Source organism: Anser cygnoides, chromosome 1 (genome assembly GCF_040182565.1).
Source record: "Anser cygnoides isolate HZ-2024a breed goose chromosome 1, Taihu_goose_T2T_genome, whole genome shotgun sequence".
NCBI lineage: Eukaryota > Metazoa > Chordata > Aves > Anseriformes > Anatidae > Anser > Anser cygnoides.
This window is the reverse complement of record NC_089873.1, coordinates 15,479,093-15,505,385: the sequence shown is the minus strand read 5'-3', so window position 1 is coordinate 15,505,385 and position 26,293 is coordinate 15,479,093. Positions and strand designations below refer to the sequence as shown.

The 26,293-nt window shown below is 37.6% G+C and overlaps 1 protein-coding gene across 2 annotated transcripts in view; it reads left to right on the top strand.

Annotated features, from left to right (window-relative positions):
* The window catches only part of COG5 (component of oligomeric golgi complex 5), a 186,000-nt gene that overhangs the window by 97,525 nt on the left and 62,182 nt on the right, over window positions 1-26,293 (top strand). For both annotated transcript variants that reach the window (XM_066989725.1, XM_066989728.1), the window contains 3 exons: window positions 21,936-22,101; window positions 24,166-24,278; window positions 24,377-24,454. In XM_066989725.1, coding sequence (XP_066845826.1) covers window positions 21,936-22,101; window positions 24,166-24,278; window positions 24,377-24,454 — 357 coding nt within the window. The remainder of the gene's footprint in view (window positions 1-21,935; window positions 22,102-24,165; window positions 24,279-24,376; window positions 24,455-26,293) is intronic.

Here is a 26,293-nt window from a genome sequence, read left to right as displayed (position 1 = left end):
AAGTATACCTCTTGTGTTTTAAATATATTCAGAACTTGTCTCAATTGGTCTGATACTTTTTTACTGGAGTCAGGAACTGCTAATGAAATGTTTATTATTTCTGGTAATAACTGTTAGAGGTTTATGAATATCCCACGTATTTCCACCCCCCAAAAAAGCCCAAAGTGCAAACAGTGTAAAACTGTGCAGAAGCACTTTTCGGTAGCAAACCTTTTAATGGGCTGTGGTTGACCATGCTATTAAATGGACTATTTTGAGTTGGCTCAACCACTGATGTTTTTGTGTAAAGCTTCCCCTCTAGAATTCTGCCAAAAAATAATAGTGTGAGAGAAGTTGAAAAAAAAAAAAACAACTGTATACTTATTTGGCTATATGCAACTTCAGAGGAATACTCTTAGGTCATCTTAAAGATTGTTTTTTCCAGACCAGAATTATTTGATTTGCACTTAATTTCCAGTAATCGGTGCTAATAGAACAATTCAAATGGTTCAGTTTATTTATGACAGTGAAATAGGTCCAGGTCAGGAAAGACTTAGATCACCTTATCTGACCTCTGCAGTTTTTTCAGCTACAGCATTTTAGCCTCAAGATGTGCCGTAATCAGGGCCATGATCCAGACGTCAGCATGTCAAGGAGCTGACAGGGTGAAATATGCCCTTGCAAACAGTTCGGAGGAAGAGTAAGATGAAATCCTACTTTTTGGTAAGATGAATTCACCACTTTTCCAGGAACCACAGTTGTTAATGGCCTTCTGAAATATTTCATTGTGCATTCTCTTTAGAATTTATTACCTTCCAAGAAATGTTCCTTGGTAAATAAGGAAAGACTGGAGAATTAATCTTGTGTTTTCACTTACTTTTATTTTTTTCTGAAATAATTAGAAGTTGTTGTTTTTGTCTGGTTAGTTGACTATTTACTAAGAATGAACTAGGGGAGAGAGAGAAGGCAAGGAAGGTGTGGAAAGTAGCTGGAGGTATAGATAAACATAATTTATGGTTATAGCAAATATAGTTATGGCAGGCTCCCCAGTGGAAAAACAGGCAAATTTTGGTTTCCAAGGATTAAAGCGCATAACTTTTGATTTTGTGATAGGACTTTAAGTTACTTCTCTTAATCCAGCCTTGTAACTGTGAGCAATGTCATTGGAATTAGTATATGGAACTACTGTATGGAGAGAGAACTGCTGCCTGTTGTGGATACATTCAGGAAAAGTACACAATGATCGTGCAGAGAAAGAAAAGCATTTTTTTTCTAGGAGAATTAATGCAGTTTGGGGGGTTATATATAGACTCAGAAAAAAACAGTTTAAATACACAGGGACAACAAATACGATGTGGAAGACAGAGAGGGAGAGTGAATGTTCAGTTTAAAGCATTTATTGAGTGTGTTCTTGCTGCCTCTTTCTGATAGTTAAGTTTCATTGTTGTCATCATCTTCCCCATGGAAATTGAGATAGCAGAGTCAGCTAAGTGATGTACCAGTCGGGTGCTCAGCCTCACGAAGGAAGGGGCTGACATCGCTTGGATCTTAACTCTCGGAAGAGCCAGCAGCATCTCCTCTAGTTGACACTTTGAGTATCCTGCTTCTCTTCCTGCATCCTCCATGTACTGTCCCCCTGTGTATTTAAACCATGTGTATTTCATAAATCTCGTATACAACCCTGCTCAATTACATTAATTTTATGGGAAAAGCTGCTTTGTCTTCTCTTGAACTTGGCCACTGTGATGTGATAATGATTAATGGAGCAAGGTGTTTGCTGACTGGCAGCAGGGCTCCAGAATGCCACGTAGTGACATGATGTGTTGCCAGCTATGCTTGTGAGCAGCCTATTTGATCTTATAATCAGTACATTTTTTTTCTCTGTTTAGAGCTAAAAGCATGAGAATTTACTGCACTGTTTTGAGCATTACAGTTTCTTGCTTGAATTTGGCTTAAGGAAACAAAATCTCTTGAATCTTACATCCAGATGGAAATGCTTCTTTTCTTTATGCTTGCACCTAAAACTTGTTTTCATCCTTTGAAAACTTTTACTTAAAGAAAAAGAAAAAGATGTTTTTTTTATTTTATAAAGTACTAAGCCCCATGAAATATTTTATAAACATCACCAAAGATTTATTTTTGTAAAGGTGCTGGAATAAGGTCATATTTGGTCAAGACAATCAGAGGAAAAGTAATAGCATTGATATATATGTACCTCCACATAATGATGATGATGATAATAATAATAATATAGCTTGAAAATGCCTTGTTAATATAATAGATGGTCTTTGTTAGAAAGAATGACACCAAAACAAACAGTTCTAAAATTATGCATTTCTCTCATATCCCAACTACCTCGGCTCCAGAAAACAAAGGTGCCAGCATCCCAGAGAAGGGAATGATCAAGCAGTACAAAAGAAGCCGGAACTTTAATAACTTTTCCTCTGTGTGTCTAGCTTTTATTTCAGGATATCTGTGGTACAGGTAGTAATCCTGCAAAATACCCTGGAGACTGCAGAAATCTTTAACTGTTGTTTTAGAGATGGTCAAACAGAGATCCGGATGAATTGCTGCTGAAGGTCAGACACGGAGTCGGTAGAAATACTGGGGAGTATTGATCCTGCAGGATCCTGTATTGTGTTACTGCTTGGTGCTGTTCCACAGATAGCCCCTGGTGTCAGAGGGGAAGGCGTTGAGGATACAGCTGGCCACAGGAACTAGTGGGGAAGCAGTATTTGTTTGGTAGAATACATAATAGAATCATAATAATATACTATTTTTAAATAATCAATTTCTTAATTAACATAGATATGACAGCAACATTTAAATATTTTTAAAACCTTATTTTTTTACAGTATGCATGTTTTGTTAGTTATACAAATGTAGCTTTAACTATGTTTTTGATAATAGCTGTAAACAGGTGTGTAGCCAACTGGGGCAACTTACTCAGCGGGGAGAAAAAGATGTTCATTAACTGAAGTATAAACTGAAGTCTAGGTATGAGAAAACAGTCCCAGACTAATACTGAATTTGCCATTTACTATGTGCCTTTAGTATACAGATATTTAAAATTGCTATCCTATTTAATTGCCAGATAAACTGTAGATATTTTCACACGGTATTGGTTATGTAATTTTTTGAAATATTTCAGTCTATATTAAAGTTTCTTTGGTTATGGCCAAGGATATTTCCCGAGTTCAACTGAATCACACAATTAATTTTGCCTTAATATACTTTATTTTAGAATAATTTCTATAAAGATTATATATCGCTATGGGATTATTGAGATAATTTATTTACATATTTTTAGTAAATTAGTTTTTTAAAAAATGTATGTTTCATTTGAAGATTTTGAACATTAACTGCTGATTTACAGTATATCTCTGTTAGACGGGTGCATGTAACTCCACATCCATTTTTATATACTCAGGAATAGTTCAGACAGATCAGGTACTCCAGCTGGATTTTTACTTCCTCTCTGTGGGAACGTTTTTCCTTTTTGTCTATATACAAATGCCTGAATCTAATGTAAAGAAAGTGCAAAGCCAGCCATTGACTTAGTTTGTAAGATAGAAAACTGAATATTAGGTGGAATGAGAAAGTTTTAAAGACTCGTATATAGTTTGTGCATAGATGGAGGTAATATGATGGTAAGATAATGCTGTTTTTCTGCATTTCTATTTGTGTTCACCTAAACTAAGAGATAAATATATGCTATAACCACTAAAGGTTGTTATTAATAGGTTACAGATTCAGTTATTTATTTTTGATTTGTTTTGCCTGCTTTATATCAAGCCAAAAAGAATTGGGCACTCTTCTTACCTTTTCTCAATCTGTGCCTCATCTTTTTCAGTTTGGCTTTTGGGATGCTGCTGTTTGCCTCCTCCTTCCCAGCTGTTCACTAGAAAAATCAGGACTGAAGCCAATTCATTTGCTTTCCTACTTTATTACCAAAAATGGCAAAATTTTGCCAATGTTGTCACTTTTCCACTTCAATAATAGATAATAAAGTTGCACATGGGAATTTTTGCATATTTTCAAATTTTTGAGTGTGGGAGGAGTACTATTTCTGGCTCTTACTCTGAAATGCTAAAACATGAAAGACTGTATTATGCATTTTTTTTCCCATGATAACCAATATTTTTAGCTTATTTCTGATTCATCTGAATCCAAGATAAGCTATCAGAGGCACAGAAACAAATGGTCATGTATATGCTCTGGATTTCCTTTCTCTATATACTTTGGAAAGACAAAGTGTTTATTACACTCACTGTGTAGAGAAGAGGGAAAAAAAATCTGAGAAATGTATGTTTTTTCTTTTTGCATCTCACCAGGGTAATTTTTTTGACACCAGCTATTATTCAGTTTAATAGGAAATGGTTTATGTCTGTGAAGGACTTATTCTGTTCCATTTAAAGACATTTAAATATCATATATTGTACAAGGTGTTTTGATTTAATTGTATTTCTGAATGCTACATAGCTTTAGTAGAAAAAGTTTGGAAAAAAAAATTGACAAGGCAAGAAGGAAGCAAAATCTTTTTTGGATTTCTGTATTACACCCAGGGTCCGTTATGGACGTTGTAGGAATTCCTAAAATAAATTCTCTGGAACCAATAAAATCTGGCACAATGTATTGCTGATGTGAAGAGATCTGTAGTCTTCACACCAAGTTAAAATTCAATAATATAGCATGTGCATGCCTACCGGCTCCAATGTTGTTTGTATGACTAGTACTATTCCTCATTCAGATTACCGTTCCTCATTCTCCACCCTTATTAATGAAAACATATGTGGGTATAAAAAAATATTGTTTAGGGAAGACTGACTTGTGAGTTAACTGTACATTTTAAGGTGAAAGGGAAGGGTGACAAATATGACTTGAGAATTCCTGCAATTGTGTATATAATCTCCAAGAGCTAAAGGACATTTTTGTAGAGGATGTGCAGTTATATTTAAAGAATTTAAAAATACTAATAATAATTAAAAAATCAGTAACCTATCTGTTAACTTACCTGTTTGTAATTCTTTTAAGGCAGGTAATTTTCATCATTTGTTTAGTGCCATCAGGACTGGGAGCTGTTTGTAGCATAGGCATAACCACTAACCACTGAGGATGTACAACTGAAAAACGTAATGTTAGTGTTTCAACAGATAGCGAAGCAGTTTTTCCTTTTAGAGTTGAAGTAACAGAGCGCTGATGCATATGGGGACTTTAAACACACCAGTGTAAGATCCGTGTTGTGGAAGGTGGATATGCAAAGGTATGGTTTTCAGGATTGTCAGCTGGAGGAGGTGCTGGCTTAGCAGCAGATGATTTTTCTTAGCAGGCTATCACTGTGAAAGAAGGAGCTCAGCTGCTTCCTACATGCGATTGAACACCCAATTTTAATTTAATACTCTGGGCATTCTTGCATTTTTCTACTTTTATGCTGTGCGAATCATCTTCCTCAGAATAATCAAGGTCTATCAAAGCTGTTAGAGATGAAAGACTGCAAAACCAGGGTAATGGCCATGATTAGAAGCAGTAGGGGGTATAAGGGATGGGTGGTAGAAGTCCAAAACGATTAACATAAATGGAACAGATAGTGGTGTGTTTCTTTACCAATAATGGAAAATACCCAGTACTGTAAACTAGTCATCAGTTTGGTTCTGTTTGATATGTTCATAAGCCCATGAACCTGTCAGCACACTGGGTGCAAGGACATTCTGTACCAGCACTGTGCTCTCTCGTGTTCGTAGACTGGCAGCATGCTTTTAAGATGAAGTACAGAGGGTATCATTGGGGCTTGTCAGAATGCTGAAAATCTGAATGATGGCTTTCTTAGGTAACCATTATCTGGAGCCCTTTTACCTGCAAAGTTCATCAGTGATTGGCTGTAATAAGTAAAAACCACAAGAGAAATGCAGGTAATGTGTAGGGTAGGAGATGACAAAAATTAAAAAAAAAAACCAAACAAAACAAAAACAAACACACAACTTTTTAAGAAAAAAAATATTAAAGTGGGCGGATTGATGAAATGGATATTATGTAGAAAGCTTATTAAATAGAGTGGGAAACTTAAGAGTTTAAGCTTGTGGAAACAGAGAACAATATCTGAGGAGAGGCACTCTCTATTGATGAGCACTGTAGAGATCCAAACCTGAGTAATGTTTTCCCAAGTAAAAGTAATCAACGTGTGTTTCAATAATGTCAGTATTTCAGAAGCATACATAAATGTATACGTTTAACCTGAAAGTTGGTATTTACTAAAGCTTTTCAAACAGAGCATAAGGTTGAAATACAGCGCATATGGGCCGAGGGATGTATGTTCATGGTTTGCTGGGGTTTACTCAGTGCACGTGTAAGGAGTGTTCTGTAAGCTCTGTTAGGTATAGTCAAAGAGAAAATTTGTCAGCCTTTTGAGGAGTAATGTTCTCTTAAGGTACTACAATTAATTTGAAGGCATCCAGTCAGGAATTTCTCTCAAAATATTTGTGCTGCACTCACCACCCCCACTCACTCACTTAATATAGTGCAAATGTATAGATAATGGAATCGTTTTAAGAAAGGGTAGACTACAGCTCGCATCTTAGAAATTTAAGTACAAGTTATGGGTAGATAATACAGATTTCCAATTTCTTTATCAGAGGTAGTTTTTTGAAAATATGAGTAACACGGGAATTGAGGGAGGATGGACACAGTACTTCTGTAGGTTGTGTGAAGTGCCAGAACTTTAGCAATGTAAATTTATACATAAAAATGTCCATACACTGCAGAATTTAACACTTGCAGTTACACAGTCAGTATCATACTATATTAATAAGCTGAAGGGGACAGTAGGCAATTTCCTTCAGTCCAGAGTTCCCCAAATCTCTCAGGTATGTCAGCTGTACTGTTTCTCTAGTGGTGATAGTGGCATTATATTAAAACTGGAATTGTACACTTTTGATCTTAATTTCTTAGTTTATCATTATGAACAGTTGGTATGACATACGAGTGGTCCATTTGAACACAGAAGGAGGGCAGTACTACATGATGAAGATCTCTTTCTGGGAATTCCTTTAGACTTCCGTTTAAAAGAAAATACTAAAAAATCATTGGGTTTCACTCATCAGCTATTTTGGCAACAGTCCATGATATAAATGACATTTTGGTCTCTATTCAGCACCTCTATTTCTGGCTGACCAGAAAACTCAGACTACTTTGTTAGGTTTATCAAAGTATTCAGAGGCACTAAAGGTCAGAGGTAAAAGATAAAATACTCATTTTATTTTCTGAAAAAAGTTAGTATCTAACATTAAATGAAATATTATCCTGAGTCTAAAAATAAATTGCACATAGTTATATATATCTTTTAGTATCTTTGCTCTTTGTCAGTCCTTGTGGCCTTATTTACTGGTATGTAAGTAGAGAAAATGCAATTTTTAGCTGACATGCTCAACTGTCTTGTATTATTTAGTCCTGGTGCAAGCTGTTACAACTGCGTGCATGGGTTTTAATGGACGAGTTCATTCAGAGATAGTACTGAGTTGTAACATTTCATCATATTAATTCTTTGTATTCATGACAAATCAATAACCATCTGTTTTGATCATGTACATGATTTGAGTTTCAAGCAGAAGGAAAACATGTACCAAGACTGAAAAATGTTTTCACATCTGCCAGAAATCCCCTGTGCCGAGTTTCATCTTTACTGCACATTGTTTCCAGGTGTGCACAGTAAAATACTGTTGCTGTTCACTGGTATTCTGTATTTTCTGTTTTGATCTGAGGGGTTGGTGCTTTCAATAAAGATTTACCTTGAGTTTGATCTACACTCAATAAATCTATAATCCGTATTACCAGAATTCCTTACAGTTGCTGTTGCCCTTTCAGCATCTTTTTGAAGTATCAACATCTGTGTTTTGCAATGAAAAATAGAGGCCCAGTGAGATTTATAACTCTCCTAGATCTTGCCACACACAGTAAGCGTTATGGCAATAAAAATGAAGAGGGAGAGAGAAAGGTCAGTGTACAAAAAACAGCCTTTCTCCTACACCCAGGCACGCATTTACAGTTGTTAAAGGAATTGCTTTGCTGGGTTTCACAAGCAAATACCTTTCCTGAGTTGATGTACCTGAGTCTTCCTTTTAGGCATGGCTGGCTGCTTGGAACGAAGGCGCCTGTGCTCTGTGCTACAGGCGCTGAAGCACGTCTTCAGGGAGTGAGGCCCAGTGCCATGCCAAGCCTGAGGGGCTTTGGACTGTTTCTCATTTTAAGAAGTGCCCTGGAGCTCCCAGCAGGGCTGGGGTGGTAGCACGCTGCTCTGGCCGCTCAAGGGCTCATCACTACAACATGTCCAAGTCAACTTCTACAAGCATCCGTGAACTTCATCGTATACTTGTGCAGATGAGACAACTCATTTGTGCTGAGATCTTGGATCTACTTGATAGAGAAGGTATAGACCCAAGGGAAACAACGTTCGTGGGTGTTGTGGTTTAACCCGGCTGGCAGCTAAACACCACACAGCCGTTCGCTCACCCTCCCCCCTCCCTCTCTGGGATGGGGGGAGAGAAACGGGAAAGTGAAGCCTGTGAGTTGAGATAAAGACAGTTTATTAAGACAGGAAAATAATAATAACAATAATAATAATAATAGTGATAATGATAATAGTATTAATAATAATAATGTGTAAGAAACAAGTGATGCACAATGCAATTGCTCACCACCCGCTGACCGATGCCCAGCCTATTCCCGAGCAGCCGGCCCCCCCACCCCGGCCAGCCACCCCTATATATTGTTTAGCATGACGTCAGATGGTATGGAATACCCCTTTGGCCAGTTTGGGTCAGCTGTCCTGGGTCTGTCCCCTCCCAGCTCCTGCTGCACCCCCAGCCTGCTCGCTGGCAGGACAGAGCAAGAAGCCGAAAAGTCCTTGGCCTGGTGTAAACACTGCTCTGCAACAATTAAAACATCAGCATGTTATCAGCGCTCTTCTCATCCTAATCCAAAACATAGCACCCTACCAGCTACTATGAGCTACTTAACTCTGTCCTAACTGGAACCAGGACAGTGGGTAAAATGGAGGAAGAGCTGTAGGCCAGTGGGGACAGCATGTCCTTGGCAGCTGGGAGGGTCTGGGTTCAGGACCCTGTGCACTGAGGCCTCAGTGACCTGCTCACAGTCACATCTTAAGCTCCTGAGTCCAATCTCCAGTCAGCAGATTGTTTTTTTCTCTCTTTAACTTAAAAACACTTTGAAGCCATTAAAAGAACTGCTGTTTCCCTGAATTTTCATTAACTGCACTGCTATTACTTCTTACCAAAGAATTAACATGGTTGGAACCGATTTTAAAAATAAGCTTGCCTTTACTTTGGTGACTTAAACCTGCAAATGGTGACATACCCCTGCAAAGGGGTATGGGAGAGCAAACAGCATTGTTCAGTGTTGCTTCCTTTCTGCTGCTGTTCTGGCTGTAATGCAGAGGCAATTTATTTAAGCTCCCCCCCCCCCTTTTTTTTTCTGAATCTTTCCTTTTTTTTTTTTGCTAGTCAGAGTTATTTTTTTAAAATAGAAATAGAGAAGGCAGAAGCAGTGATTGCTGCAGGGAAGCACTATGGAAACCTGTCACGACAACAGCTTCAAATGAAAGAGGATCTTCAGCATTTAAAAAGTAAAAGTATTTGTCAGATACTCCAGAGGCAGAGTTGGAGAGGAAGGAAGTGTACAGAGAGGTGTTTAGAAGAAAATACATGTTCTTGCTTTTCACTAGGGGAAAAATGTGTTTCTGGGCTCAGACATGCAATTATATATCCTACGATGTATTTATGGTCTGGGACCTAAAAATGCCCAATTATTTAATCTGCTCTAATGCTATGTTAACAATATTGTCCTTTATGGCTGATTAGACACATTCACTACAAAAATATAACTTGAGTTTCCAGCTGTTTTTTATTTTTTGTTTGTTTGTTTTTTAAGAAATTGTGGACAGATATTTCACTTCTTTGAAAGAGTTAGTTATTTATAAAACTGAAAAGAAGTTTTTCGTGATGCTTGCAGCAATAATTAAATAAATACATCTTTAGCGTAGATCTCGGTTGTGGATTATTGTCTTTATTTTCCAGATGGAAAATGTGAAGCATGATGTCAATGCAGTATTTGATCCCAAATCACTTGATACTTGTTCCCTGTGCCCTTGCTAAAGAAAACCTCAAATGCATTGTGTTGTTAGTAGTAAAGCAAGCAGAAGACAAAAAATGACATGAATGTGGTATTGCTATAAATGTTAAAACTGGTAGATTCACTTTGTTCTCCTGTCACATTCACAGTGCCTTTTAAAGCTTTCTAATTGTTTCTGCACAATGCTGATGCATAACAGTGTAAGTACACTTATATATATGAATGTGATATTAAAAAAATGAATGTTTGGAATGTCAGTGATTAATCACTAAATTAAATACAGTGTCCAATGGGGATATCCCAAAAATGCACAGTGAGTGCAAATACCGAAGAATTTCATTGCCCTGCAGTCATTTAAGTTCCTGGATGCATTTTGTAATGTTTCTTGGTCATGTTCATTGCTAGTAGAAGTATTGGAAAGCAACAATTAGTAACTAGAGAATATGTAAAGGAGAATTTGATTTGATTTTCTTTTAAATAAGAGAAACACTGCTTTTCTTAAAGGGTTATTAAGAAAAAAAGAATAAAAAGACTTGGTAGTGGAGAAGTCATTCTAAACTAGCAGATTCATCTTTTATACTGTGCATGCTTGTAGAAAAATGGTTATAAAATTAACAGAGGTTTTATTTTCATATTGTGACTTACTTTTTTTACTGCTGGGTTATAAAGCCATGACAGTAATGGACATGGGTGTTCTCTCTTTCTACAGTGGGATTCTGATCATTCAGATTTTGATGGATCTATGCATTTATTAAAATATGTATACTGAATTTAGAAACAGATTATGGGGTTGTGCAGAATTTGTTTGCTTTCAGATGTGATGTAGAAAGCTTTATATCACTTCACCATTGTGCATTGCCCTATATAGATGTAATTTAGGAAGCTTAATGTAATTGGTGTCCAACTGTGGAACGGTATTTTTATAAATTCTTTGCTGCTCCTAGCCTGTGTAAATGGTTAATCAAAACGGATTGACAGATAATGTGTCTGGGATTTTTTTTTCTTTTTTCCTTTTTTTTTTTTTCCTGTAGGTGTTTGTGACTCACAAATGCAGAATTAGACCAAAAAATCTGTGACTGGATAATGGAGTATTTGCAAGTACTTCACTGTACTTTTCAGTGCAGCACAACAAATAGCCTGCACTTTCCGGTGTTTATTTGTAAGGATTTATTATTCTGTGGCCCTTCTAATCCCATCATTTCTGTTCCTGTTTTTATGATAGTGCAAGAAAGTGGTTTATAAATAGTTCCTATAAATGGGTATTCCTGAAAGTACATCTGATCTGTACAATATTTTTACCTAACCGTCTTTTATAGTAAAGTAATAGGTGAAAATTGAGAAGTCATTAATGTTTTATATCCCTTCACTCTGCTATGATTCATCACTCAGCTGTTTGCCAAAATCTTTATATTCTGTTTAGTGACAGTTTTATATGAGAACAGCTGGATGATTTTTAAATTCACTCATGGTCCTTTTTTTTTTTTTTTGAAGGTTCGTCTTGATTAATCTGGCCGTTTGCCAGCAAAATGTTAAAACTTAATCTTCCATTGTAGGTGACGTTTTAAATGCATATTAACTCAAGCTTGATAATGCTTTTCAAAGAGTACGGGTAGCTGTACTGGTTTTACATATCTACTGGAATTAGCTATGCATCGTGTGTGTTCAGGAAAAAAATCAGAGCTCCTTAGAAAGCCATAAGAAACTACCCCGAGTGTTAGATCTTTCCATTGAGACCAGTTATTCTGAAATGGGAAGCACTTAGTTTGGTTTCATACCAATTAGTAAATGTCATTTGTGATCACTAAAAAATTACTCCTCGTAGAATATCCGTCATGAAAACACAGGAATGTTTAATAACACTGAGTTCAGCTTTCTTTGCAGACAGAAGTGATTTCAAATTAGAGGCTGCTGCGTAGTCTGCTCGTGTGTTCTGGCTGTCCATCTGTTTAGGTGCTTTCTGTGGACTGGAAACGTGTCAGCTGGTACCTCTTGGGCAGCCCTGACCACATTGCAGAACTGGAACGGCACGAAGGCTGGCTAATATGTAAAAGGACAGGAAGGTATCTGATTCTAATGCTGTTAGGATAATTAATGCAAATATGGTAATTGATTCATCCATTTATATGCAGAGAGGCACGGGCCACTGCTATGAGCAGCTCAACTGTGAAAGGCTTTGTAAATAAAATATGCTATAAGGGTAGAAAGGAGGAGACTGAGGACAGTGTGTATCAGTATGGGAACTGGAAACTAAGTTTAGGAGCTGAATCTAGCTGCTGAGAGAAAAATGTGAATGGAAGGAGCAGTTAGGAGAACAAAACTGTACAGAAGGGTTGGAGGATGAAATGGGAAATGGATAAGGTGGAGCTGTGAAATGAGGAAGTGTTGTTTGCCTTGCTACAGATCAAGAAAGGCAAGCTAAGATTAGATCTCTTTGAAAATAGTTGAGGTGAGATTGGACGGAGAACCGTAGAGGCTTTTTTTCGTCACTGACATCACAGTGCTTCAATTAGGGTGGTCTTGTCTCTACAGAATGAATTTAATAAAAATTGAAATAAAATATTCTTCCTCCAAAGTCCTTGTCCATTCAAACGTTTTATACCAGTTTGATTAAAATGATTTCTAATTTGGTTTAAATACCCATAGGTAAACAGTGTGTATGAAATTCTGCTTGGATTCCACAGATAGAACTGAGCAGAGAGTGACCCTGGCTTTGGCTGCATCTCTGTATAATCCATCCCAGTCTTTTTAATTGGTACTTTTGTGTATCTGTCTCTCTTCAAAACTAAGGCTACAGCGAGGCTCTTTCTCCCCAGATAAAATAGTATGTTATTGTTAAATGCCTTTTCCAGACTGTAATTCTATTTGGGGTTTGTGCTGTTGGCTGTTGATTGTTAACAGGTTCTGAAATAATGCAATTAGGTGATCCAAGGAGAACGGATCAAGCATTAATAAGCCACATCTGCATACAGCAGAGTGAAAAATCTGATCGAAAAAACATGATACTTATCTAAACAAGATGATATAATTCATTTTGCTTTTTTCTCAGGTTAAAAACCTGTTCTTTGTCTCAGTCTCCTCTGAGAAACGGGTGTTTCATCGTGTTCTTGATCTGCTACTCAATGCCACATGAAATTCTGCATAATCGCCTGTTTGGAGATGTTCCTATGATAACAAAGTATTTAAAGCTTTGGGTTATTTTGAAATGGTATATAGAACTGAACAGTATGTTGCATTGGAAAGGAGAAATCTTGCAGCAAAATGCTGAGGCTCCTAGATGATGAAAAATGTCTTCTGCTTGGAAGAAGTCAGGCACTTGTTTATTCTTGTCCTATTCTGTCCCCCTCCTTTCCTGCTGCAGGTATCATTCCCAAAAAGTTAAACATGAAAACAATAATTGAAAATAATTTAAAATAACTTTTTAAAGTTAGTCCCTTTAACATATTTGAGGGCACTTAAGAGCTTTTGACAATATGTAATACGGATTCCATAAATGAGATGCTGTCACTTGCGCAGGTAATTATTATCTTATTGCAAAGACTAGCAAGGGAACAAAAAAAAAAACAAACAAAAAAAAACAGGTGGGCTTTTAGGTACTTAAATCATTCGGAACATACCTTTTGAAGGGTGTTTGTCTGAAATTGGATTTTTTTATAAACAGAGGAGAAAAACAAACCAATTACAGCTCTCAGGTAGCTAATCCCTAATCTTAAGTGCTAAGGCTTAATTAGAAGGAAATCCTAGGATTTCTGTTGCTCGTAATGACTTTGTTTAACCAGTTAACAGAGTGAGCACATGCATAAGGATATTCTGTGGTGGGAGAAAACACCTGGTGATGAGCTGCTGTCCAGAGCTCAGAATTACTGATGAGATTTTGTATACTTATATTTCTGTGCTTCAGTCAGCAGGTGCAAGTTGAAGTTGCATGGAGGCAACAGAGGTGCTACTCTCTGGCCCCCAGTGATAACTGTGGGTTTTTTTTCAGTAGTGATCATCTTCAGATTAACTGACCGAAAGTTTTGTTACCGTAGAGAGCTTTAGAGATTGGTCAGGTTGTGTAAGAGGTAGGTGAGAAATGCATTTTAAGAAGTTTGATTTGGGTCAGATGCCCCCATTTCCTTATAGCCTGCCAGATTTAGCATTTTGTCTGATTTCTATTCTGAATTTATACTCTTTCTAAACTCAAATGCAGCATTGTAGGATAAACTTTTTAATTGTTATGGACTACTTGCCCTAGCTGATCTGTCCTCAGAGGTGCCAGATACTTTCTTTCAAATTGCTGTCACATTTATAGCCTAAGGCTTTGGTAAACTTTGGGAAAGTGCTTGATGTTTCATGAGATAATTCTTTACGACAGTTCCTGATGCCTTTCTGTTCCATTAGCTCTTAGCCATCTGTTGCTTTGATTACACTGTTATTGAGAATAAGTGTTTTGGCAAGCTATTTAGCTGTGTTGAAAAATCTTGTTTCTTTGCTTTCTAGTGTTTTATTGCTGCTGTTTCTTTTTTTTTTTTTTTTTTCCTCCTTTCTTTCTTTTCTCAACCTTTGTAGTGCAGTGCTTCTTGTTATATACTTCTCATTACTCTAAGAAACAAAAGGCTGACCTAGCTTGAGGACATGATGGAGTTTATGGCTCATTGTTCACTTTGAAAGCCAAAGTCCTTCTACTGCAGGAAGTTGGGTATTCCAAACATGGGCTGGCAGAAGGTAGATATTATAACCTAACCATATTTAAATATTTAGCTGGGGGATTCTTGCCTCTTAAGGTTTCAAATGTGCTTTTTTAGAGTCTAGCCAGCGTATTATGTCAGTATTGCCTTCTATAGAAAAATGTAATGTCTTAACCTCACACTTCCTCCAAGTCTGCAAAGGTCAAAACAGGAAGAACTGGAAGTTCATTAGAAAAAAGTCTGTATTCTTTGGCTTTACATTGTCAATTTGACCTTTTCATGTATTGCTCAGATTTTAAAGATGAACAGAGTAAAAGACAGATGGAGTGATAATGATCATAGAGATGTGCTTCCCTAAGTAGGTTCATTTTTAGGAGTTGTGATATACCAATTAATTTTTTTTAAAGCCTGGACATATAGAAATGAAATAAAATACTGTTTTTAGATTGCAGTTGAATTTCATTGGCATTTAATTTCTACTTCTAGGTTTTTGTTAATTTTTTCTGCAATTAAAATAGCAAAGTGATACTGCAAAGCAAGAGTTCCAGCAAGTCTCAATAAGTTATTAACTCTGTTCAGTAGGTCACTTTACCTTTTCTGTGACGGGGGTGGCTGAGTTTCCTTCACTGCTTACCTGTTTGAGCTCTTTAAATTGAGGCACAACTTCCAAGTAACTTCTCACTTTTTTCACTTTTGGTTTCCGTAAGAGACAACTAAGAACTACTTGTAAGTGGTAACTGCAAGTGTCTACAAAACCTTTCTCAATTATCTTGCCTTCAAGTAGTAATACTTATCATTAGGGGTAGTAACCTCATCAATGAAAAAATATTTGAAGGAGGCAGTGGGTTGGATTGCATCGAGAGGTGAGAAGGTGAAAATACTGTAAATGAAGAGCTGGCCAGGGATTTTCAGCCTCACAAAGAAAGCTAGACTAACTGGTTGTTAACACTGTATATGCACATGTATTTGCAACAAATTTAAAACCATTGCAGAAGCTATGAAGAGCACTTTTTCAGCTTGTTGAAGTGATCTTGTACAGCCATGCTGTGTTGGAAATTGCAAATGCTATTTCATACTAACAAAATTAGCCACATGAAGTAAATGTAGGAACGTAACGGAAATAGTTTCCAATATAGTAAATCTACTATCAAATTAAATTATTTAATACTAAGTGCTAGTCAAAGTTACTCAAAAGCACCATTCTGGAAGATGGTTTTGTAAGTATTTATTCCTAAAGAATTGCAATAGCCTTCTGAATCCTCAGTCAGAGAATGTTTCTTAGCGTGCAGGTTTGGTTATTTCGGTTTGTGCCATGTTCTACTGTTCCTATATGTTTATGACAGGTATTTTTTGATGGCTAGGAAATGTTGTGCCTTTGTTGAAAATATTATTTGTGGTAGTTCTTGATTTGCCACATTGACAGACCACTTTGTTGAAGTGATACATGGAATACCTGGACTTACTAGTAATTATGGCTCTTCCTTAACTAAGCAACCTATGTAATTCTTTTTGTATTCTGTTACGCTTTTTGTTTGTGTGTATGTGACATGGTAAATGTTTTGCCGCTTAAGGGTATGGCAGCACATAATATATATGCCTACATATACATTTTATATATATATATATATATATAGTGAAAAGTTTCTGTTGTGTTCCTGCCACAGTCTTTCCTGAACAGCGTCTGTGAATAATACAGATTTTCAGTCAGAGTCATTCTTCTGATTTTAGTAAGGAAAGCGAAAGTGGTTTTGGGTACACAAGTAGCTGTGGAACTTCATTACTAAGTGAGGGACTGGTTCAGGCTTGACTTCCCTGAATATAGTGCTTCTAAACTGTTGTGCAGAAACATGTTTCCTCAGAGGGCCCTTCTGATTTTGTGGTACTGGCACCTGTGAAATTTAACTACAAGACAGTTAGGAATGAGTTACTTTTCTAACACTAATTATTCATGAAGTTTTAATTGTCACATATAGTATATGTCCATGAGTATTCTGGGAAATTCACTTGAGGTGGTAGTCCACACAGGTGAAAACGCTGCAGCATGGGGTCATATGGACAGATTTGCACTGTGTAAAGAAATAGGATTCTGAGCTCCTGGGGACAGCACTGGCTGGAGAATAAAGGGCCACGTGGTCAATCCCATGCCCTGAGAAGGTACAGTGAGTTTGGAAACTGTGTTTATAACCGTTGAGCTGATTAGTTTTGCCTGTCATCTAGGTTTCTTATTTTCAGTTCAGCCTTGTGCTAGGAATCTTCCTGGCCCCAAATTAGCTCAGTGTCATCACCACACTTCCTTGTGAGGAGCAGGCTTGCTCATCCAAGCTGCATTTCTAATAATGAAAAAGAAAATTGCTTTTTATTTAGCCATGCTTTCAGAAGATTGTTCAGATAATGATTGTGGCAATCACAAGATAAAAGCCTACAGTGTTGGACATTCTATAATAGTCATTTGCAGTGTTGGTATTTGACAGAAAAAAAATGACTTGCTTCCATCCTAGGAGATATTTACAAACTAAAAATTTGGTAGGTAATTATTTACTTTAAGTCTGTAATGACTTTTTTTCTATCTAGTCTTCACAGGGTCATTATCTCTGTGGGAAAGGAAATGACCAGATAGGGTTCTACTCTGCAGAATGACTGTAAATGTTGGCTTGGACTGGACAGCACCTCGTGGGTTATTGAGTCTCATTGCCTACTCTGGAAAACAACCACGTGATATAATTGTGAAAGAAAAAGACATTCATACCTAATGACTACAGAATGATTCCTTGTCACCTTTTTTTTCTTCTTGGCTATGATGGTCTAGAGAACCAAATGGAATGGAATAAAATGCATCAGAGATGATGTTGCTAAAATGAACAGCTTTGAATGACTGAGAAAAGGAGCTTTTGGTATGAAGGTGCCATCTCTTCATAGGTGCTAGTGATAATGGGTATCTTCATGTTTTGCTAAAACATAAATTGAAACATCCATACCTCTTTTCACATGGTGACTAATATCAGCCTTATGATGATCAAGCTATTTCATATGTTCTGTGATGAGTGTCTAGGAACTCTGCTATTTTGAAATTTTGTGCCAGTTTCTTAAATTGTAGAACTTACTTTTAAGCAAATTAGGGCATTTTTTTTTGTGGAGTCTCCTTCTCTGGAGATATACAAGACCTGGGCAATCTGCTCTAGGGAGCCTGCTTTGGCAGGGGGGTTGGACGCGATGATCTTGGAGGTCCCTTCCAACCCCTACAATTCTGTGATTCTGTGACTCTGTATTTTTTCATATACTGAACTGATGATTCATGGAGTCTTTCTATACTCTTCAATTTGTCAGATTTAGTTTCCGTATATCTGTAACGTATTATGTTGTGACATGCCAAGTGCAGGTGTGATTTGAACAGAGAAGAGTATTACCGCGGGACTTAGCTCCATCTCTCCTTAGCACCCTGCCCCAGTGTAATTTTGATTATCTGAGGGTCAATGTAGTTGATCTTCAAGTAGGTAGTATTGTAGTCCTACAGGTTGTGGGGTTACAGTTTTATTTCATTTGTGTATGGTTGTGTGGATGCACGTTATATTATGCTGTACTACTAACATTTTACTAAATGCTATGCTATTTTTCTTTATCCCATCTCTCTTGTTTGCCATAAATTAAAGTTTATGGTATGTGTATAAATATTTTGAGGATGGTAATTTATTATATAAAGGAGTATTTTCTTGTAAGACACTGTTTTGTTAGAAGCAGAATTTTGTCTTCCTCTTGCTCTAACTTCCCATACCTTCTTACATGATAAAAATAGACAATCCAATACTACTTCTGAGTGTTCATTCACAAAACAAGGCATTTAAAACAAAAAGGAACATAGGATCTTATGTTCTCTAAGGTGAACACTTACAAATTGCTAAGTGTAGGTGCCTGCAGTGGCAGACAACTTGATTATGAAATCCTGTTTGTAAACTTCTTAAATCCCATCTAAAAAATAGTTATACTACTTTACCCAATGTTCCATTTTGGATAGCTGTTCTGGATATTATTCTCTGATGTAATTCCATTTTCCATTGTAAATCACTTTTGTAGAGAGATTTTTTTATTTGAATGCATGCTTTACATTTGATAAAAATTGTGACAATCGTTGGACTTTCAGAATCATTTAGATTTAAGCTTTTGCAAATAGAAGAAAAATATATGGGGCAATTTCTTATAAAATCTCTTGGTAGTGGCAAATTCTGCAATACTGATTCTCAAATTTTTGTTTAGTGTGTACTAATGGTAAGCAGTCTAATTTTGAGGTGTGTATGCAAGCCTGAAAGTACAATTGTTTTTCTTCTAGCTTTCCAACATTTTATTTCTATGTAATACAATTGTTCCCAAGAGATTCTACATTTTTTTTAACATATTGTCTAAACCTAGAAATTAGCTGTGCATAAAAAAATGCAGTTCTCCTGGGACTAGAGCTGAACCAACAATGGACTTTATATAGCCTGTCTGGGGCAAATAAAACACAGACTGTTTTTGTAGTGAGAAAAATGCTGTATACGAAAAAAAAAAAAAAAGGTATTTTGTAGTATAATGTCAGATTTTTGGTATATGTTTAATCCTTGATATACACAGGGTGAACACATGAGCTAAAACCCATCTGTCAGCAGCCATGTCCACAATTTAAAGCAAGAAGTAGGACACCTACATCATCTTTCTTCTACTCCGATTTTCACTTTGCTACCAAATTTGGAAGGTATTTCCAGTGAATAACAGTTTTCCATAAGAGTGTGTTTTGGTTATTCTCTAACAATTCCTAGCTTCAGAATGAATTGGTTGACCACCTTTGGCTAAAACCAGGTCTTTTGAAACAGAGCCCAGGCTCTGTGGGAACGCATTTCAGTCTTTCTTGACCAGGAGCTGCAGAGATAGTTTGCTAACCTGTGGGAGCCCTGAGGTTCATCTTTTGACTGAAAGGGTTTGTGCCTGTATTGCCTCTGTCAGGAAAGTATCTGACCATAGGTTATTCAGGATAGCCAGTGCCCTGTCTGCTGTTCTACTTTTTTTATTTTGTTAATTAATATATGAACATTTACTGGAATCTGACTGAAAGCTGGTTGAATGCTGTTACAGTTGCAGTATGGTATTGATTTTACATTACTGCCTTTCTGTCTGGATTTATAATTTTATAAACAGTCTATAAAAATCAAGACAATTTCAACAGGGAAGACTGGTAAATGAGAGGAGTCTTGTCTTGGTTTCCTTCCTTTCAGTTTCATTCTTTTTCTTCCTTCCAGTTTCTTTCCAATCTATTTCCCATCTTCTTCCCATTTGTATTTTCTTTTTCTTGTTCGTTCTGTCCCTAGATTCCCTCCTTGCATTATACTATTCTTCGTTTTCTGACATCCCATTAATCTTCCAGTCTTTATGGCTTACTTTTCCACCTCCACAAGCACACCCACAGGATGCTTAGAAATTTTACAGCATACCCAGTTGTCAAAAAACTAAACCTACAAGTCCCGGGCCCATAATACTCAGCTGGGAATGCTCATTAACACCCACACTGTTTGGAAAAAGAAACTGGTACAGTTAGTGTAAGGTCTGCAAACCATATTGCATGCCTAATATTGCATTGCTTTGCCCTAAACCTGGAAACTCCTCGTCGGGATCTGGCAAGGAGGTGGGGTCTAGTTTTTGTGCTTTAGTTGTGGTTCTGAGCTTTGTAGTTATACAGAAGCCCTAGAAAGTCATGAACATGGATTAAACCTGTGAAACGTTAGTTTTGGGGGAGATGCACTGTTCATTGATGTGTTAGGAGAGTTGTTGCAGTAAGTGGATGTGCCAGCAAGCGGACCCTTGATCTAACAGCTGTGTCGTAGCTTTACTGGTGTGGTGTCAGTGCAAGTTCCCCACGTTTGAGAGGCAGATGAGCACACACTTTCTTTCACTCAACAGTGTCTAGCTGAAGAAAACTCTCACCTGGGGAAGACGAAGCAAGGTTACATGGGTCTTGCAGTCCCTTTTAATGTCAGTGGCTGCCACTGCGGCAGCCTCGAGCAAGGAGAGTGTGATGGCATAAGGCCTCACTGCTAGAGGAAGTCAAAATGGGGTTTCTGGTGGGATGCTCCTGTGGTCTCCTGTGCTTCTGTCTCGTCTGGGGGCGAGGATTTCTGCCAGACCAGATTCTTTCCTGCTAGCAGAATTCACTAAGAAAAAATGAGGAAAGGCTGCATCTCTAACGTGTGAATGATCAACTGATCGCTCTCCTCCACTAACTGCCTGTGAAAGCTGAATAAAAAAGCAGTATTCAGCGTCTGGATGACAGTGCTTTGTTTCCAAAGGCAGTAATTTGAGGCTTTTCTCTTGCTGAATAGCACCCGTGCCAGTGTTTAGTGTTGCTCAGTGGTATTATCATGAGATTTAATTATAATCAAAGGTCTGTTAAACAATGGACCTGAAAAGTTTTTGAATGGCTTTCACTCTCCTGTATTTTGGAAAAGCTCACAGTACAAAGGCACTTCAGCTTTTTTTTTTTTTTTAAAGGCTTTGGAAATGATCACTGTGTTGCTTTGCACTCTTATTTCTGCTGTGAGGAAGATGAAGTTATTGTCAGCACTAGAAAGAGAAATGTAGCAATATTAGCTTAAATTCTGCGTCAGTCAGTGGTAGGGCTTGACCTGCTTGCCCTTGGTTAGTATTTTTTTTTTTTTTAATCTATATCAGATTTAATCAGCTGTTTGGCACTGAGATGACAGTGCCATAAGAGATACCATATGTTAAAACAATATTACTAGCTACACTGTAGCTGAATATAGCTGTACTTTAATTAACCTAGGAATTATTGGATCAATTATTGGATCAGAACCTAGGAATTATTGGGGTAACCCACCCTGAGATATATTGCCAGCTGTGCTTCCCATCCTTTTTTCCATTCTTCTTATTCAGAGGGTACTGCCAAAAAAAGCTAAGCTCAGCATTGCTAAGCAGTCAAAGGAAATCAGCCCTCTCCTTTCCCCTCTGATCTCTGTTATACATACCATTTATTTAACATTAAATGAAATGAATTAGCAGGCTGAACTTTAAGATGAACTTGTCCTGTAAAACGATGCCTTCATCATGGAAAAATAAACCTATTAATACAGTTAAAGGTAATTGTCATTTTTGAAAATCTTCTTTCTCTAGAGTCCTACTCAAGTGGGAACTGCTCTTCAGGTTTTCTATAACCTTGGAACTTTGAAGGATACCATTGCTAACGTGGTGGATGGATACTGCACAGTCCTGGAGGAGAACATAAAAAATGCTTTGGATATCAAAGTATTGACCCAGCCATCTCAAACTGTTACAAGAGGTATGATACTTGTTTTACAGAGATCCCTACCTGCTCTTTTTTGACAGAAGTACTGTATGTTGTCAAATAGAAGAAACTCACATCCAAGCCTGTTAAATGTTTCCCTGCTTGCTTTAACTGGTAGATGATGGCAATAATCATCTAATACAAAATTAAAATGTTTGTTGTTATTGTACTCAGAGGTTTTCCTATGTTTTTTCCCCCCTCTCTTTTTCCTCGTTTGCCCAGGAAATTGTCTTCGTTAGTTTACAACTTTGCAGTGTTTTCTTAGGAGTTTGTCATGGAAAGCTGAATCCAGATTTTTCTTCCTTTGTGTCAGTGGAAAGATGATGGGTGGAGATTATTTGCAAGCAGTAAAACAAACCTGAAACTACATCTGACAGGGAGGTGATTCTACCCCTCTCCTCTGCTCTTGTGAGACCTCACCTGGAGTACTGTGTTCGGCTCTGGGGTCCCCAGCACAAGAATCACAGAATTGTAGAATCATAGAATGGCTGGCTTGGATTGAAGGGGCCTTAAAGATCATCTAGTTCCACCCCCCCTGCCATGGGGCAGGGATGCCACCCACTGCATCAAGTTACCTCATCCAGGTCCAAGAAGGACATGGACATATTAGAACGAGTCCAGAGGAGGCCCACAAGGATGATCAAGGGGCTGAAGCACCTCTCCTATGTGGACAGGCTGAGGGAGTTGGGGTTGTTCAGCCTAGAGAAGAGAAGGCCCCAGGGAGACCTTACAGCGGCCTTCCAGTGCCTAAAGGGGGCCTGCAGTAAAGCTGGGAAGGGACTCTTTGTCAGGGGGTGTAGTGACAGGACAAGGGGGAATGGCTTTAAACTAAAAGAGGGTAGATTTAGATTAGATATAGGGAAGAAATTCTTTATTTACGTGAGAATTTACTGAGAATTTTCATGTTCGACTTGATGTCCACCAGGACCCCCAAATCCTTTTCTGCCAACCTGCTTTCCAGCTGTGTGTCACCCAGCCTGTACTGGTGCATGGGGTTATTCCTCCCCAGGTGAAGGACTCTGCTCTTCTCCTTGTTGAACTTCACAAGGTTCATACCAACTCATATCTTCAGCCTGTCAAGGTCCCTCTGGATGGCAGCATGGCCCTGTGGTGAATCAGCCATTCCTCCCAGTTTTGTGTCATTCAGAAATTTACTGAGGTTGCACTCTATCCCATTGTCCAGATTGATAAAGAAGATGCTAAACAGGTCTGGACACAGTATTTACCCCTGGGGTACTCTGCTCATTACTGGCCTCCAACTAGACTTCGTGCCACCTATTACCACCGCCTGGGGCCATCCATTCAGCCAGTTTTCAGTCCACCTCACTTGTGTGTTTATACATCCCATACTTCAACAGCTTGTCTATGAGGATCTTATGGGGGACAGTGTCAAAAGTCTTACTGAAGTCTGGGTAGATAATGTCCACTGCTCATTCATCAGGTTTGCAATTTTATTATTGAAGCTTATCAGGGTAGTCAGGCATGATTTCTCCTTGGTAAATCCATGTTGACTACTACTCCTGATGATATTCTTTTCCTTCGTTTGCCTGGAAATGGTCACCAGGATTAACTGTGATGAAAATTTAAAACATTAAAAGAAAAAACACCTCTTGCAATGAGTTCGAGGTCTGAAAATAGAGATGTGGAATATAGTATAGAAAGTATAGACATTACATGCCCTTCAGCTGGAATATCACTTCTTTTAGTTCACATGTGCATTTAAGTCCTGAGCCGAGCTGGTAATATCCTGCTATTATATGCTGCAATATGGTCATTGGCACAACCGTGGTGTTTCTGTGGAGATATGAATCAGTAAAGCAGGTAATAGTGATGAACCTTGAATTATTCTCACTGAACTTTAGAATTTAGTTGACGTAGAAGTTGAGACAGCTGAAACCATTCACAAAGCTTTGTTTCAAAGCTATTTGAGGCTGCTCAGATTTTTTTAAAGAAAATTTCTTATGTCAGTGTATGCATAAAGATCTCTATTTGTAATATTTTAATTTTCACATGTGAAATCTGAAATGTGCTGTTGTGTGTTTCTAAAAACACATGTAGGTGGCCCTGGTAGAGCTGCTATGCCAACACCTGGGAACACAGCAGCTTTTCGAGCTGCTCTCTGGACAAACATGGAAAAACTCATGGATCAGATCTGTGCTGCGTGTGGACAGGTACTCAACAGCTAATTCCTGTTTGTCTGGCAAGGCAATTTTGCATGTAAGGTATTAGAAGGTGTCACTTTTCCTCTAAATAATTTATTTTCTTACAGGTGCAGCACTTGCAGAAACTATTGACAAAGAAGAGAGATCCTATTTCACATGTCTGTTTCATTGAGGAAATAGTTAAGGTAAAGTTTTAATTCAGATCAATGCATTTTAGTAATTCTGTTTAGGAAATTGTCATGAGGGAAAGCTTTTGTTTAAAATTTTAGAGTTCCATAACAATTTGTAATTATATTAATGGGAAAGTGGTAAAAGTCACATTAACACTGAAAGCTGTATTTATGGTCTGTGGGTTACATCTGTAGGGCATAAACATTCTTTTTATAATAATGTATTTTGTTTTTAAAGGGAGCCAGTAAGGCACCACTGTCAGTTTTTATTACTGATCATTAATGTCATTCCATAAAATACCATGTGATTTGAGCAATTAATTAAGTCTGTTAGTTAGCATAGGAAAATGTGTCTTCATCTAACACTTTCAGCCATCTGTTTCCCAACTTCTTGGCAATTTTTTCCTTGAAAAATAATCGTGGCTGTTCTTTTGAATACCTATTATTTCCCATTCAATTGCATTGTTTTCTATTCATATTTGGAATAATTTGATTAATGGTCTCCTTTAGTGTTAGGAACAGTATTACTGAAGCTTTCTCATCTACCTTGGTAGATGAGAAGATACAAAAACAAAAGATGTATTTACGCAGACATCTCCTTTTCCATGTATATGGATGGATTTTTAATTTACATGAATTTAATTTTTGAAATACATTGGGGAAACTGTTCATATGCAAATGTGGTCTTCTCAACAGTAAAAGCAAATAATGAAGGTTGAACACAGCATATAAGTTTATCTGTCAGTTAAACTGAGCTCCAAAAGATGTTGCATAGAACATTATTTTTCTGTGAGGTACTTTAAACATCTTTCTGTATCATGAAGAAACAAAACAACAACAACAAAACACAACTCAAGAAAGCTTATAAAGTTTTACCGTATTTTCTTCATTAAAAAGTTTGATTTGGCAAAGGTGTCTATTATTGCCTGGGTGGATCCCTTCAGTAGATCAGCATTTTTAAGGAGAAACCTAGAGAGAGAAGGAGGAACTCTGGAAGGTTTGGGAAGAGTTTGGATGGAAAGGGAGCTGAGATGAAGGAACTTGCAGTGTTGGTGGGTAGCTCCCATCCTGAGCCTGTGCTTCTCAGTTTCACTCTCCCCATTGGTAGAACAGCATTTGAAAATGGTTTTTATTTTTTCCGGTTGTTGAAGATGGTAATGAAGGGAAGCCAAAGGAAATCTTTTATCATTATGGAGGAACAATGAACAGGTAAAACAGATCTCAGTAGAAGCCAGATGCAGAATAAGGAAAAATTTATTAGAAAAAAATAAATAAAAGGTTTTGGGGTTGTCATATGCTAAGCATCTTTCATGTTACCTTTTATAACTCTTCCTTCCCATTGACTTCATAACACAGGATTACTTACAATTAAGAGAGAAATTGTATTTTCCAGATAAAACCCATCTATTTGTTTCTCCACAGTTATCCCACTTCCAATTACTTTGCTCTTCAACAGGATTTTTGGCAGAGCATAACACCAAGCTGGACAGTCGTCATTCTCAGTGAGGCAGCTAAGGAGCAGTGGTACTTCATTGTCTAGTTGTACCAGAACTCTCTTAGCATTACACGGTACTGCTGCTAGCACGGACGCTTTGCTTTCTTCTTACCTAAGTGGTTCATTGTAACAGAGTGGTTTTCTTGGCCGTTCTCGCAGTTATACCATTTTCCATAGTGTCCCCTGAAGAGGAGGACACTCTGAAAGCCTACAGATGGGTAAAGTGACACCATGCAGTACCAGCTGTTCTTTAGACAAAATCAGGCAAGTACTAGATGCTGCTGAAATTCAAGAAAGCATGTACAGATGGCTGTATGGGAGAGCAAGAATTGTTGTGTACATTGAAAACAGATATAAGT